General features: G+C 42.4%; 1 protein-coding gene across 1 annotated transcript in view; it reads right to left on the bottom strand.

Moving 5' to 3' along the window:
• LOC310964663 (gamma-aminobutyric acid receptor subunit beta-3-like) overlaps positions 1 to 16,043 on the bottom strand; it is a gene marked incomplete at both ends in the record, with an annotated part of 60,204 nt that overhangs the window by 20,743 nt on the left and 23,418 nt on the right. Inside the window, 3 exons of the mRNA XM_083937873.1 lie at positions 11,601 to 11,668; positions 11,805 to 11,896; positions 13,575 to 13,622. Coding sequence (XP_083793999.1) covers positions 11,601 to 11,668; positions 11,805 to 11,896; positions 13,575 to 13,622 — 208 coding nt within the window. The remainder of the gene's footprint in view (positions 1 to 11,600; positions 11,669 to 11,804; positions 11,897 to 13,574; positions 13,623 to 16,043) is intronic.

Raw genomic sequence — 16,043 nt, forward strand, 5'->3', positions numbered from 1 at the left:
AATTTCATAGAAAGGCTCACCTGCTATATCAACAGTAGTGTATTCCCAGTATAATCACGGTGATTCACAAAGCATCGGAGTTGAACTGAGTAGCTTTTTAAACATATGTTGCCTTTCATTTCATTCAATACTCTTGAGATTTACAGGTCTTTAATCTTCTTCCAAAACAGAGTAAATATTGCCAACTTTTTTTTAAAACAGTTTTGTTGTATACCAGCTACTGTTCTCTCCATAGGGGACCCAAATAAAAATACGCACTTCAAGTAATATTGCGCCACCCTCTGAGGTTACACCTAATCTGTTATTCTAAGGTATTTCCCCATCCCCCATATGCAATCCAAAACAAACTGAATCACAAATGCTTGATTGCAGTAGGTACGAGCTCGACAACTTCCTGTAAACTCAATCTTAGCTGAATAAGCTGGTCAGGCAGGTTGTAAAAACTGTGAATGAAGAAATAACCCAGTCAGCATCTTACAAATGGAACACTGGTTTGACCAGCAGTTTATGGTGGCTAATGTTAGCACGCTTGGATTTTGCTGAGTATGAGTCATTTCATGGACACTATGACTCCTTATTCACTTCGGCTACTATTACATTATATTTTAGCATTTACCACTATTCCATAATAGTCGCTTATTCCCACAGGGGATACTGTAACACAGACTCACTTTAAGTATTTTGAACTGGTGACACATGGGTGGTATAGAATAGAATAGAAATACTTTATTGATCTCAAGCTGGGAAATTGCAGTATGGGTACTGCTTTGTTTTCTTTTTTTTTTGGTTTGATTTACTTTTCAGATTTTTGTGATTTTCAGTCACGCCAGCGGCAAACTTGTTCTGTCCGTCCAGGAATAATGGCACTCCCTTAGCTGTACTTTGCGATTAGTCCTAAGGGCTAAGACCTGGCAAATATTACCCGTAGATATAACGCAACTCTGCACTTAGACCCCAGTCTCTAGTCACTCATAACACTTGAATTACAATATGATGATTATTATGTTTTTTGCACAAATTCACCAAAACTAAACTGCATACCCCAAGTTTAAGCAACAGCATGAAGGTATTGTCATAGCAGATGCTCAATTATACCCACCAAACGACAACACAGGCATACTGCACAGGCATCAACACACAGACGGTTATTTGAATTTATAAGTTATACCCCTATACCGAACGAAATGTAACTAGCTGCTCATTTAGCTTGCGTAGTATGCCATATTTAATATTCACTGTGCGCATGTTAGCGTGCTAAGTAAAGCCTCACATAGCCTCAAGATTATTATTTAGTCTATAAAATCAAGAAGAAAATAATAATGTGTAAAAATAAACAAATCTGAATATAAAATGATTTGAAAGATACTCCTTTTATAATCTCTCATCTCATCTCATCTTTATCCGCTTATCCGGGGTCGGGTCGCGGGGGCAGCAGCTTTAGCAGGGGACCCCACACTTCCCTTTCCTGGGCCACAGTAACCAGCTCTAACTGGGGGATCCTGAGGCGTTCCCAGGCCAGTGTGGAGATATAATCTCTCCACCTAGTCCTGGGTCTTCCCTGAGGCCTCCTCCCAGCTGGACGTGCCTGGAACACCTCCCTAGGGAGGCGCCCAGGGGGCAACCTTACCAGATGATCCTGAACCACCTCAACTGGCTCCTTTCAACGCAAAGGAGCAGTGGCTCAACTCCGAAATCCTCACGGATGGCTGAACTTCTCACCCTAACTCCTTTTATAATGAAATAGAAAATACAAAATCAAAGGCTCAAAATGTAAGATTGACGATCTGTTGAACTATTAATCTTTGGTTAGCCTATGATGACTTTTCCCAGAATACAATCTCGTCACCTCAAACTATCAGACTATTTTTTTTACAAATGGGCTTCACAACTGAGTTAATTATTGGTTTCCTTTTAAATCACTTAAGTGTTTGCAAACATGTAAGATTTGGATAGTCTTTGTATCCGTCTGTGTAGGCAACCCTCGCCATCTGGCACATAAGCCAAATAAGCATTGGCAAGGCGTACTTAAATACAGCCATGAGGAAGATATTAGTTCTGGGATATCAAACATTTTTAGGACAGTTGTGTAAGTAAAAAAAAAAAAAGGAAAGTTAGAAAATAAATGTTTTTGTTTTGCCTCGATTCAAGTAGTATTTGACCAGAGCAGACACAGCAGTGGAGATAGAGGACAGAGCTCCTCCCTCCCTCCTTCCTTCCACATCACATAATCCACTTACCCAAGCTAACACTTTCTCTTCTCTATTTCTGTTTTTCTCTCAGTCTGACTCTCTCTCTCTCTCTCTCTCTCTCTCTCTCTCTCTCTCTCTCTCTCTCTCTCTCTCTCTCGCTCTCTCTCTCTCTCGCTCTCTCTCTCTTCCTCTCTCCGGGCCATGCCATGATCTCCCCTTTGCCCGCTGTGGCGTTGAAATGAAACCAGCTCGCACCAAGCTGGCACTGGCAAAGGCACACATATCCGTTGTTGCTGCAGATTTCAGGTTTCCACCAAACGGATATAAAATGAAGATTAAAACGGCCACTACAATGATCACGGCTCCCTGAAAATGTGTGTTACGTAGCAGAAATAGTTATTTATCTCAATACTATATTACTTGAAGCGTAGATTACACTTGAGGCTTTAACATTTGCATGAGATAACTAAACAGTAGAATTAAATAAAATTGTTACTGCATGTTCATTTTTCATTTCCTTATTTCTGCTAATACTTCATACTTAATGAATGTGTTTTCTAGGATTTGTTAGCACACAGAGATGTGAACAGGAACGATCTTAGTCAGCACAGGATACAGATTGGTCCCCCAGCATGAGAAGGAAAGCTCATTGGCACTGAGCCATAAATATATAGTGGCGTAACCATGGTCTGTTTGGTATCTACAGTGCCCAAAATGATGGAGCCATTGTGGATGTTCAGAAGAAATAAACTAATATTCCAAAAATTAAAGACGAAAAATACCTTTTGTGATACTACCATCATCTCTCAGCACATATCTGCAACACTTTTGATAATCGGAAAAACTAAAAATAGCAAACATGGTATGGTATGGTAGTGGTAGTGCGATATGACATAAACATTTTGAGTGGTTTGAGAAGGACCCACTTAAGTAACCCTTTCAGTTGAGTCTTTTTAAGATATATATATATTACTTTACTTGGCTGGGGCTTTAGGCGAAATATAATTAAGCTGATGGTGTATTCTGTTGTGTAAACTGCACTAAATAGGTCCTTGAAAGTGCCACTATGCATATGGAGTGGAAGGAAGCTCAGTCAACAGGGGCACAGCAGTTGTTTTTGTGGCCATGGAGGCCCAGAGCAGGTTAATCCAGCCATTGTATAACAGGGACTACTTTCTCTCTTTCTCTGATTCCATTGCATACCCAGCTCTGGTGGACGAATAAGTTGTTTCTCAGACTATATGAATCTATTGGCCACGTGATAAAACAAACAACTTCTTCCTACATAGGTTCTTCCTGTGAATAACTTGCCTATGCGGGAAGCTGATAGTCGACCATTCTTCTGTTCCTTTAAGTGATAAGAATAAATCCTTGTCACTGTCCACGATTTAGTGTCATAAAGACCAATAGGTGTTATCAGTCACAGTCTCATTAAAGTGGTCAATGTGGATTGATCACAGCCTACGGGGAAAATTACATTTTCTGTAAGAATGAGTGCTGTAGACTTGCCTTCCCCCTCTCCTCCATCACCACAGTAACTTTACCCCTATCAATCCATAATGACTAATGTCTGTTTCCCACTGCCTTATTTTGACCCTTATCACATGACTTCCCCCCTCTCCTCCCTCTCCTCCCTCTCCCCCGAGCAGGTTAGGTATGCATTTCCATCTCCCGCCGGCGTGTCAGCAGGTGGGCAGCTCAGCGAGCCCTTACAGTGTACACGCCTCGTAAGACATAAATTATTTAAATTAACCATGTAGCCTGTACAAACACACGGCCAAGGAATCCTCATCAATATTGCATGCAGACAATCAAATTGAATTTCAGATGAGGACGAGTGCAGCTTTGCAATACCTGCCGTGGAACTTGAGGGAGGTTGGCTTAGATTTTCTATGAACTAGGACTATGGATTATGAATTATTGACAACTCTCCCATCTCCCACAACACATGAATTCCCCAAACACACAGCTTTACCACCGCTGTTTGATTATTAGCATATGTTTTCAGCAGAGATAATGACAGTGACCAGTTGAAATCATTTCAAACAGCAAAACCTCAATTATTCAATTAACTCAACTGGATAATCACTTTCATTCAGGGTGTGTGAGAATTCAGATAAGCAGAGTTTTGGCTGTGAACTGACCCATATTCAATTTAATCTCTCCGTCTCTCTGCAGCACTGACTGCTACGTCGTGATACCACCAGTATCTAGGAAATATCCTGCTAACATTGTTTGTCACATGGCATATGCTCTCTGTCCCAAGCATATGCTGCAAGTAGCTCATCATCATAGGCTGCAGCACAATAGGAGTGAATAGAAAATGTGCTAATAAACTGTAATAGAAATCATCATTACATCTGACACCTATTCAAGCCGCTCCAGTCAACATCGACATGAAAAATAAATGACCACAGCCCTGCAAGTTCTCCCCGGCTAAACTTCACCTCTTGGTGCGGAGGAGAAAAACGATGATATGATATGTAATCACTGTGTACTCCATATGAACCCACGTTCAAGTAAAGCAATTTGAGTCACTTCAATGTAATTTCGGAGCCCTCCCTTGGGAAGGCCCAGAGGCGGTATATCACCGCAGTGCGGGGGAATCCCTCTGTGAGTTCCTACCCCCCTCCTTCAGCTGCTATAGAATGGTAAAAATAGCACTGTCCCTTATTGTGGGCCAACACAGGGAGGGGACTGAATTGGGCTTTTTGCTGCAAATGACAGTGTCGGCCTTAGATATACCAGATAATTTCCTCACTGGCTAATATTTTATGATGTATTGCCCCATAGCAAGGTGAGAGGGAGAGAGAAAGAGGCACAGAAAGACAGGGAGCAAACCATAGTAAATGCACAAATGAAAAAAAATGCTCTTATATGAACAGAGCTACTGCAACACTGCAGTACGGATAACTCTACACAATCTGTTTTTCTTTTTTTATTGATGTATGTCACATCCTTTACCTTGAAGATTTACAGAACATATGGTTTTAAAAAATGTGCTTTGTTTCTTGTACTTGTACTGCAACCTGCTATTTTGACATCAGTTGCACCGTTTTTGGGTTGACCATTATCTTTGGATTTTGGGAAAATGCCGGCTGTGAGTGTAGGATGCTGATGTAACACAAAACAGATGCAGGCGAGGGACAAAATGGGTTCTAGAGGTCTTTTGTTTAGGAAGTAGCAAAGATTGGGTATTATCTAGTCTGCCTCAACAGATGAATATATATATATATTATTCATGGCTGTGTACAATAATGCTAAAAAATCATCCTCTCAGAGCAACTGACTCAACTGTGGCACCCGAAGATGACGTAGTATGAACGTAATGAGTGACATGGTAAGGAGTCGTACAAAGAATGAAAGTCCACATAAAGAGGAAGGTTGGGTTGGTGGATGGGTGTTTGTGCCCCATGTGAAACCAAATTCAGTAATGACTTTTTTTAAAATGACATAGGCTACGTAATTAAGATAGTATGTTAACAGAAACCATGATCTTTAAGTTCATCTAACCGATTAACGTTAGTTATTTGAATTCACAACGGGGCTACCAGAGCATTAAACAGTGACGCTAAGGGGTCCTGGGCAAGCTAACGTCGACTGCTACCATGTGAATAGATGATATCGGTCTTCTGAACCTACTAGTGAAGCCAGGTGGAGCTGGCCCCATCCAACCCATACCTGTGAGGCTGATAAACAACGGCCATTAAATTGGCTGATAACCTTCGAAGCAGGTGGATTTCTCCTGACCTTTTTTTTTTTTTCAAAAACAAAAGGGTGTAGTGTTCCTTCATTTTATTGCAGCAGGGGTCTTTACTCTCCTTCTTCTCATCTATCTGCCCTATCCATTACAGTTAGTGGAATCAGACTGTTGACTGATGACCTTTTCAGATAACCCCCATCATAAATCAGCTCATAGTTTACCTGCCCCTTTTTATTTTCTACAGCATAGCGGCTGCTTGAGTGGCACAGAGAGAAGGAATGAGGCTAGGGCCTGTCAATTTTAGATTCCCTAGACCAACACGTGCAGTATTTTAAAGGTGTATGCAGCGCAGAGCGAGGCTATACTCATGATGTGACTGTAGAGGTAGAATCTGTAGAACAGGCGGTCCTCAAATCATGCATCCTTTCTGTTGGTTGGCACTGCAAACCAGATAGTGCCGCTCTGCTTACTCTAAATCTTAGTGATCATCACTTCACCCTCGAGCGTGCTCTCTCCTGAGGCCAATTACATTCCATCAGGCAGGAAGCCGGATGCTAGATAAAAGACATGAAGGTATATTAAGCCACACTCTGAGCACACAGAAAAAGATCTGCTCTTTTTTGCGTGGCTGGAAGACCTAAATAAGATAATTAGGGTGACATAGTTTGTGCCTCGCAAACATATGATTCCAAGATGCATTTTATGCACTGTAAAGTATAGGGATGCAGTTACCGTGGTAATTGTAGCACAGCCTGGGTCAGCCCAGGCTGTGTTATCTTAACATTTAATAAAGTCTCCCTGAAAAATCTAGATGAGCACATACATTTATATACCTGATGAATAGTCAAGGCAAACAAATCAATGGAAAGCAGCTTTATGGGCTTGTTGTGTAAGTGGTGCACTCTAAAAACAAACCAGGCAGCAGGAACATTTGGAGAAAGAGAGATGGAGAGAGAGATCCTTTCACCTCTCCATAATGACAGATTTTTTTTTTCTTTTTGACACCCACACGCAGCCGTGGGTGTATGGATGACTAGCTTGTTCAGGCTGTTACTGCAACTACAGTCACAGCGCTGACCATTTCAATGTGCGAGGAGCGCTACCTTCATTGTAATTTAATTTCCCCAAATTATGACTTTCATGAGGCACAGATAAAGGCCTTGATAGCTCTTACTGCAACAGAACATCACGCGTGTTTGTCCACTTCTGCAAGAGAAGCTCGTGATAATGAAAACACGCCTACACGGGGCTCTTATTATGCACTTAAACTTACTTAAAAGGAGTATTTCAAAACATATTAAATGCAGGCAAACATGATGTTGCGGTAAATACAGCTTTCATTTCCAACTCCAAACCTTACATTCAATTCCAATACAAAAGAAAAGCCTTTCAAAAACTCCCTTCATTGCACATTTTTTTGTGCAAGTGTTCCATTCCTACAACTAGTTTCCAAGTAAGCATTGCCTCAGCACACACATAATCTATTTTGCCTTGCTCTGATCTTGTTCTAGTATGTGTTTCTCATCAGCGGAGGCCCCCGGCACATCACAAACAAACCTCAGAGGTGATTAGTGCGCCTTTCTCACACACTTTAGCATCTGCTAGTGCAGGAGCTCGTGCTCTGCATAGTCGTCGGAGAAGCTGACTTAGTCGACCTGCCCTGCCAGGTGGATTCTTCGATGAGCCAGATGCCATATTTATTTGCCGTCTTGCAGGCTCGTCGGGTATTTTGATATGCTCCCATCTCCGCTCTGCCTCTTTCCTTTCACTGCATTTCTCACATCTTCAACCCCTCGCTTTCTCTGATCTGTTCTGTTCTGTTCTGTTTCACTAAGTCACTAAATAAATCTTTAGATCTTTGCTCCACTTTATGCATGTGGATATAATCAGGAATGGCTGTGGTTCAGAGTCTAGAACTACATTTCAGTCTACTCTGAAATGCAGTTCTATTTCAGAGCACATACTTAGATACTTTGAGAGATATGTAAGTGTGCGGTGTTTGGTCCAGACATAAGCGTACATTGACTCGTTGAACATATGAGCCAAAGCAACACCAGCATCTGCCATTTTTAAAAACCTGCTGGCCATGCAAACAAAAGACAACACAAAGAACAGCTCATGACAAAAAATAAATTGAAGAAAACCTTTCAAGAGCATATAGACCTTTTTAATGATCATCAGCTGACAAGATGTTAACAAGGACCAGGTCTGTTGACTAGCAATGGAATTCCGTTGAAAAGGTCAATATGCAATGGAGGAACAACGACGCAGTTTTGACTTGTACTTGGGAGTTTTTTCCTGTAGGGAAAGGCTCATATATAAACATCTGCTCTCATAAAAAAAAAGTCAAGCTACCATTTCTTCAGTAAAATTGAAAAATACTTACCCCTCCCTATTTTTCCACCATTCCTCTCTTCAAATAATGTATTTACAGTCCCTAATATTGCACTGCGACTGTTTATATGTTTGTTTCCAACCCGTTTGAAGGATCAATCACTCTTCTAACAGAAGCCTGTTCATGCATGTGCATCTGCCAAAGATGTGCAAATGTGCATACATGAATGCAATTGGCTCACACTCACTTGACCTCAACCTTAACCCCCACGTTTGATTCCTAACCTTAGCCCTTTGCACTGTTTATCTGCAGCTTTCTTCATGTTCTTAACACTATACCTCACTACAAAGACTGGAAATCACCCTCTTTTGTCAATTTCTGGAGAAGATTTTGGATCTTGCATATCCACACCACAGCTGCATAAAAAGGATCTAAACTCACACACTGCAAAAACCTCGGGCACTTTACACTTGTGTTTTATTATAAAGTGTTCTACTATTCAGTTTTTCCTTCTGTATGAAAGAGAATTTCACATCAACCCTAAAATATGAAAGTATTGTTTCCATAATCTGTGCTCCTTTTAGTTCTCACTGAGTAGGATCCAGGCCTTATTTCAGCATAGCAAGCAAAACTTTTAAAACTCGTTTCTCAGTTATGCCTGTGGGTCATTCCGCTAGGCTGGTAAAGTGGATTTAGTGGCTGAATTTTTATTGGAATTAATGCAAAAAGGAGCCTAACAAAAGAAAGAGCAGCGTTTATCAGGGCTGTGCTGTTTAGTGTTGCTCAATGGATAAACCATGGCACTGTCACAGCCGGGACAATAGCACTCATTATCCATTTCCCACTGGAAGAATTCCCTGTGCTAAAGCCGCAGACGGTCCCGGCATTGGATGAAAAGCATCCACCAAATGTCAAACGCTGGTGCGAAAATAACAAACAGCTTGACCGGTCTTGTTCTGGCTTCAACACTGGATCACAGCCAGGAATTGTTCATCTAACAGGCGCAGATGCACCGATGCACATATACTGTGCCCCAGTGCACCGGTGGCATTGAGAAATAGGCCTAATTAATTATCAATTTAAGTGTGATCTCAGCTGTTTGATTCCCTGGCCTCCATTCACTCGGTTGAGAATGCCACCCTTGGCTTGCTTGCTAATGTTATCATCTGAACTGTTGGCAACCCAAACGAATAGCATGGATCATAAAGGCTCGGCTAAAACCATAGGTCTTCTTGTAAAATTATTTATATTATATAAAATTTTTCTCAACAGTCTCTTGTATGATATTTCCTGGATTTGTATATGAATTACAACAAAGATGATGGGCTTCGTGTGAACATTTGACACTTATATTGTGTTTTTTTAAACATGAGGAGGAAATGTATCTCTGAAATGTTGACAACATTTGTATTTACAACAATACAACAAAAACATGGTCTTTGTTTAATATTGAAAAAGTCAAAAGCTAATTTGATTTATAAAAAGAATAATTAAAATGGTGTCCTGGCCAGTATAGCAAAACCACATAAAGAATAATAATAAATAATATTACAATAACACAGACTTGTAAGGAATTTGATGCAATATAAAGATCAAAGGCCACATAAGTAATCACACTGAATATTAATTATAATTATTTTCATATAGGACAAAAACAGCAAATCCTCAGAGTAGCTGGAAATTGGTCATATTTGGTATTTTTGCTTGAAAAATGATTCAAATGTCACTACATGTAAATATAATGTGGGCAGCAAGGAGAGCCCGGGGTCAGCGGGTGAAGAAACTATTGAATCAGTACTATTGATCAGCTTCCACCCGCTCACACCCACAAACACAACCCCCACCATATAAAAAATGATCATTTTCTATATGATGCAGTAAAACTCTATCATTTTTTCTCTTTAGTAGACCTGGTCAATAAAGAACGGACATAACAGGTGTGAAATGATGCTCTGTACAAACAGCTGCATCCCTGACTGACCTGAATTTGACTCCTCATGGCCGTGTTACTTCAGTGACTACATAAAAGCACATGGGCTCACCAGGCATCATCTCTTAAAGTCATAATGGTAACACCTACAGAGGCAATGACCCTTGAAACAGTGTTGATCTGGAATCAGTGATTGTGGCTTGTGGGGTTTCAGAGCCTGTATCCAAAGCAATCATGACTCATTCCAAACTGGACATGTCATTTAATGTGGTCTTAAAAATCCTATCTTTTGCAAAAGAATTGAAAATGGGGCCAATGGGGCGAGACAGTGTTGCACGCCACTGCAATGTGGGTCATCGGCGGCTGATATCTTAAGATACAATAGCCTGAAGTTTGCTTCCTGCATGTGGGGACATGTGTCAGCATGATGCAAACTGCATCCAGCTCACAAATGAGCAAATCCAATCAGAGTTCCCTGATAACTGTCTGCACAGGGCGCCTCATGGGAGGTCACTCCTGAAACACTGTGACTCCAGAGGTTAAAATGTAGAGGGTTCTTATGGCTTGCATGGACAGATTATGAGACAATGGGTCCCTGGGCACAGACATGCAGAGGGCCCCGCCATCGCTCCTACATAGGAGCAAGACACAGACTATGTGATGCTCTTTCCTCTTTTTTTGCCATTGTTTTTTGTCTCTTTGTAGCCATTTCGGTCTTTGCGGTCATTTTAAATCTCTTAGTAGTTAGTATGGGTCTCTTTGTGGCCTTCTTGTGTCCCTTTGTAGTTGTTTTGTGTCTGATCTTTTTATGTCTCTTTGTGGTTACTTTGAGATTCTTTGAGGTCATTTTGAGATTCTTTGTGGTCAGTATGTGTCTCTTGGAGTGCCATTTTGCAGGTGAAGGCCAGGGGGACCCTGACACTTTTGGCCCCCGGGCCTGTGCCCAGTAGGCCCATTAAGTAATACTTCCATGCTAGCTGTGATAAAAACATTTCAACAGAGAATGGAGAGTCCAACATTACCTGTGCATGATTTCCTCACAATGCTTATGCATTGTATGTGGACGGTATTGATTGCAAAGCCACTATGGCAGCTCTAAGCTATCCTTTAACTGAGCTACTGTCTGAGGATCAGCATTGTTGGAAGCTGTATTATGTCTATTTTTTACACCCAGCTGGGCTGAGCGGTTCTGTGTATGTAAGGTAACACTCTGCCGGCAGTGTGTGAGATAAAGATGTTTTACTGCTTACAGGAAACCCAGCCCATCCATCTCAGCATCACATAATGGTCTGAGAGGAAAACACAGTGGCTTTACATCAGCACTTCCTCCGCTACAACAGCAAGGGAGCCAGGCAATCATGCTGTGTGAGTGCCAATGTAAAGAAGCAGGACTGCATGTATTATGCGGTAGAGTAAACAGTGTGTATGTGTACATGAACTCACCATGTTGACTTCTGATACCATGTCTATGCTGGCCACGTCTATGCTCATCCCGACTGCAACAGGGGCCCCTAGAAGAGGTTAAACAGGAGAATAAATATATATATATATAAAGGCCTCACACCTCTGCACCTGACCACAACAATGTGAATGGCGCCAAAATAAAGCTGCCTACGGCGTGAAGGGAGAGGTAAATATGGCACAAACCTCCAAAGTCCGGCCTCAATCGGATATCATATCCCTTCAGTAGTTTATCCACCGTCTCCTTCACGAAAGACATGTTCCCCGGTTCATTGACGCTGGAATGACAGGAGGGGGGGGGGAGAAGAGGGCAAACATCACCTTGACTCCTGTGTCAATCAGCCCGTGCAATAACCTTGACTTCACAGCATGACAAAAGCACTCACCTTTTCGCGCAGCACACAATCGAACCGATAACCAGTGCGGACAAGACGCGAAATTGACGAACCCTGTGCAAAGCAAACATCACCCTTTCTTATGTTTTCTTTCCCGTTGTTGTACCGCAACAGCAACAGTCGCGACAGTTCCGGACGCTCTTCAAATCAGAGTAAATCCATTGATTGCCCGAGAGGAGAAAGTCGACTGGGAAGGGGGGTAAAAGTCAGCGGCTTGCTGCGGATGGAGTCAGATGTGAAATGTGGGCAGACATCGCCTCCTCGGCGTGAACACTGGCTCCGCGTTTCTTCGCCGTCTCTGACTGTGCGAGAAGAAGAGGCTCTGACATTCAGGAGCCGAAGCGCATATTGATGAGGAGGGCGCACAGGGATGCTGCTGCTGGTGGCGGTGAAGGCACTCGGCTTGTTCAAACGAGAGACGAAGCCCGACACTTACACACTGTAAAAAATACCCACCAGTAGCTGCGGCATATTCAGGGGTTTTTATGTTGAGTCTTTTTTGGAGAAATGTGGGAGAAAATATCCCTACAATTGATGCAATTTAGGGTATTTCCAACCCTTAAACCTTAAATAATACCTTTATTTCTTAATCTGCCATTTGTCTATAAGTCATCCGTCTATTTCCAGTGTTGTAAGTGTTATAAGAGTCGCTCCAGTGATTTAGAAATGCACTTTCATGAAACGGTGGGGCTCACAAGAGACAGATATTTGTAAAAAGTTAAAGCAGCATAGAAATCATAACTTTAAGTCACTTTAGTATGTATCAAGTTTCACAAACACTTTCATTCAACTCTCCCTGAATAGCAAGCTCAAATGTGTCTTTGGGTTAAACACTTGAAGTCCGGAGTGCAATTAAAGATAACCCCGGTGACATCACAAGAGTTATTTCCTAAAGACATCATGGGGATTATTTTGTGAGACTCTAAAAGCCAAAGGGGTTTTCACAGACTTAAGTGCACCCCCATGTCAACTTTGTGTAAAACCACTACAGTGCCCCGTTAGATATGTGTTATTTTTTATTTTAATAATTGAGATAAATGCGCGACACATCTTATTTCAAGATTGTATTCCTTTTTATTTTTTGAAATTATTGTACCTCTTCCACTTTGCTTGGGAACATTTCGGAAACGGGTAAAATTAGTAATAATAGAGTTCAATCGATCCGTTTTTCCTTTCAAAGCTATGGCTATTTTTAGCCCTTAAAATGACACCAAATTGCCTTGTAAGGATGGACATTTTTTACAGTGCTCCTCACTCCATCTGCGCCAATCCCCTGTGATTCCTATAAAAATGGCGGGACCCGCACAATACCGAGGAGGGACAGGCTGCTTTGATCAACCTTTTAATCGATGCTTGTGATTGATTGGCCTGTTAATCGCCTATAATGGCCTCTTATCCACATCTCAAATGCAGGGCTCCGCCATGGATTATTTAGCCTGAGAAATATTGAAGTCGCAGACGTCCCGTGGATAATTGGAACCGCGTGCGTGTGCGCGGCACGCACACAGTTGGAGAACCTCATTCATATGCAATGCGTTTGTGTTGTTGTGACATTTCCTACCTCGTGTCATAGATGGCGAACAACTTCTTGTTTCCGTCAACAGCATTCCTGAAAGAAAAGGTTGATGACATCAGTGCTGATAAAACAGCTTTTAGCCAATGGAAGCATCCAAAGGCGGGTGATTAGTCAAATCAATCACAACCATTAACACAAACAAACATCTGCTGTAATGGAATGTTTTAATGTATATTATTGTACCTCTCAGGAGTATATTAACCCTAAAATGTGTGTGTGTTTGTGTGTGTGTGTGTGTGTGTGTGTGTGTGTGTGTGTGTGTGTGTGTGTGTGTGTGTGTGTGTGTGTGTGTGTGTGTGTGTGTGTGTGTGTGTGTGTGTGTGTGTGTTTGTGTGTGTGTGTTGTTGGTTTAACCTTCCCTGCTATTGTTGTATGGTCTAACTGAGCTGTGCGGTCTGTTTTCTTCTGTTTCTACACACAGCTGTAGCCTGCAGTAAAGCAGGGATCTAAAACAGTGGGTTGCCTGCAGGCATTTATTGAAAGGCAGTCGATTTATTCTTCTGGGAGAGCCCCTCACCCCCACCTTCTCATCTGCACACACACCAACACACGCCAACACACACACACACGCTTCTGTATTTCTCTCTCACACATGTCCACCCGGTCATTGCGCTGACGGAACTGTCCGTGGTGCTGAAATCCGCCTCCTGAGGGGACACTGTTCCCTACATTTCCAGGCTGCGGCTCCATAAGGATTAAAGAACGTGTGCAGGGAGGTTCAGAATCACACACTAATTACCATCTACGGAACATGGAGCTCGGCTACCCTCTTATGGCAACCTTCAGGATCATAACGACTTTGGTTTGAGACTTTTTGAGGAGGATTCAAATAGGGACGGTTGTTTTTTCAGTACCAGAAGAAGAAGAAGAATTCCTTTATTAGACCCTCAACGGGGAAATTCGATTTTTTTCACTCTATTATTGTTATTCATGTTACACACACACAGGCCCGAAATACACACACACACACACACACACACACACACACACACACACACGCACACACACACGCACACACAAGACCTATATACATGTCATTAATGGAGAGATGTTAGAGCGAGGGGGCTGCCAGTGAGCAGCGCCCCGAGCAGTTGGGGGTTCGGTGCCTTGCTCAACAGCACATCGGCAGTGCCCAGGAGATCAACTGGCACCTCTCCAGCCACCAGTCCACTCTCCATGCATTGTCCACACAGGGACTCGAACCGCCGACCCTCCGGTTCCCCAGAGAAGTCGACTGAGCCAATTAAGCTGAATGCAGTTCTGTATAAGTACACATTCGCTTTGCTCCCTACCGGGCTCCGCCACGGACCCCCCAATTGTTTTAAGTCATTTACGGTAACGTCATCTGTCCTACGTGTTATTGTTGTATTACAGCCAGGGGTGCTATGGAGGGACGCTATTTCTGCAGTAAGTTTGCTATTTAGAGGAAAAAGTTAGTGGAAACAAGTTACCGAGAAGTACAAACCGTTGGCTAAGTATTCCATCTATGGTTGAAATAGTCGGCTAGCGTTAAAAGAAATGAATAAACTGTTGAAGTGAGTCAAAAGTCGTGAATGAATGGTTGAAGTAGTTAGCATCGTTTTTTAGAAACGGGTAAATGGTTAGCAACTTAGCTACTAGCTAAACGTAACTGATAACGTTAATATGTTGAATTGCATACTGTAACGTTGACATAAATTGAACGTAATGGGTGAATGGTTGAAATAACATTAGAAAGGCTAAGTTAATGACCATTAAAAGATAAACAATTGGTTGAAATGGAGAGCTAAACGTAACGGATAATTAGCCGAAACACACGCAGAGCTGTCGGATAAGTGGTTCAAAAACTTGGCTAAAAGTCACAGGGAAACGAAATATAAGTAAACCTAATGGACGAATAGTTAAAATATAGCTAAATGAGTGGATACATGGTGGAAATGTCCTGCTTCAGCCACCCCAACCGGTAGACACTTTACTTGTGTAGGCTAGGCTAAAGATAAAGCGTCATTTTCCGTGTTTAATTTAGTGATAGAGTTTTAAAACCCGCACCGGGTTTTGTGACCCTCCTCACCCCCACCCTCCTCCACCCACCAATGGGCAGCACCTATTGTAAAATGATTAGCCTCTGTTGCAGCACTTCAGTCTCCCTCTCGCACCGGCAGTAGGCGGTATAGCGAAAGAGACGGGGAAGAATGTGCAGTGGATCCAGTCACCCCCGGAGCTCGCTGCGCTGATAAGACCGCAGCCTGTGTGATGCTGAGCCACCGCTGCCGCTGCAACACCTCTGAAGCCGATGCAGGGGACTTGGTGCAGCGTGCACTAAAGGACGGCGGTGTAGCCTGTAGGAGGAGAAGACCAGACAGACTACTACAACCCTGCCTGATGGGGAACCGCTGACTGAGAGAGAGAGAGAGAGAGAGAGAGAGAGAGAGAGAGAGAGAGAGGGAGAAAGAGAGAGAGAAGAAACAGCCCATG

Source organism: Echiichthys vipera (genome assembly GCF_963691815.1).
Source record: "Echiichthys vipera genome assembly, chromosome: 23".
NCBI lineage: Eukaryota > Metazoa > Chordata > Actinopteri > Perciformes > Trachinidae > Echiichthys > Echiichthys vipera.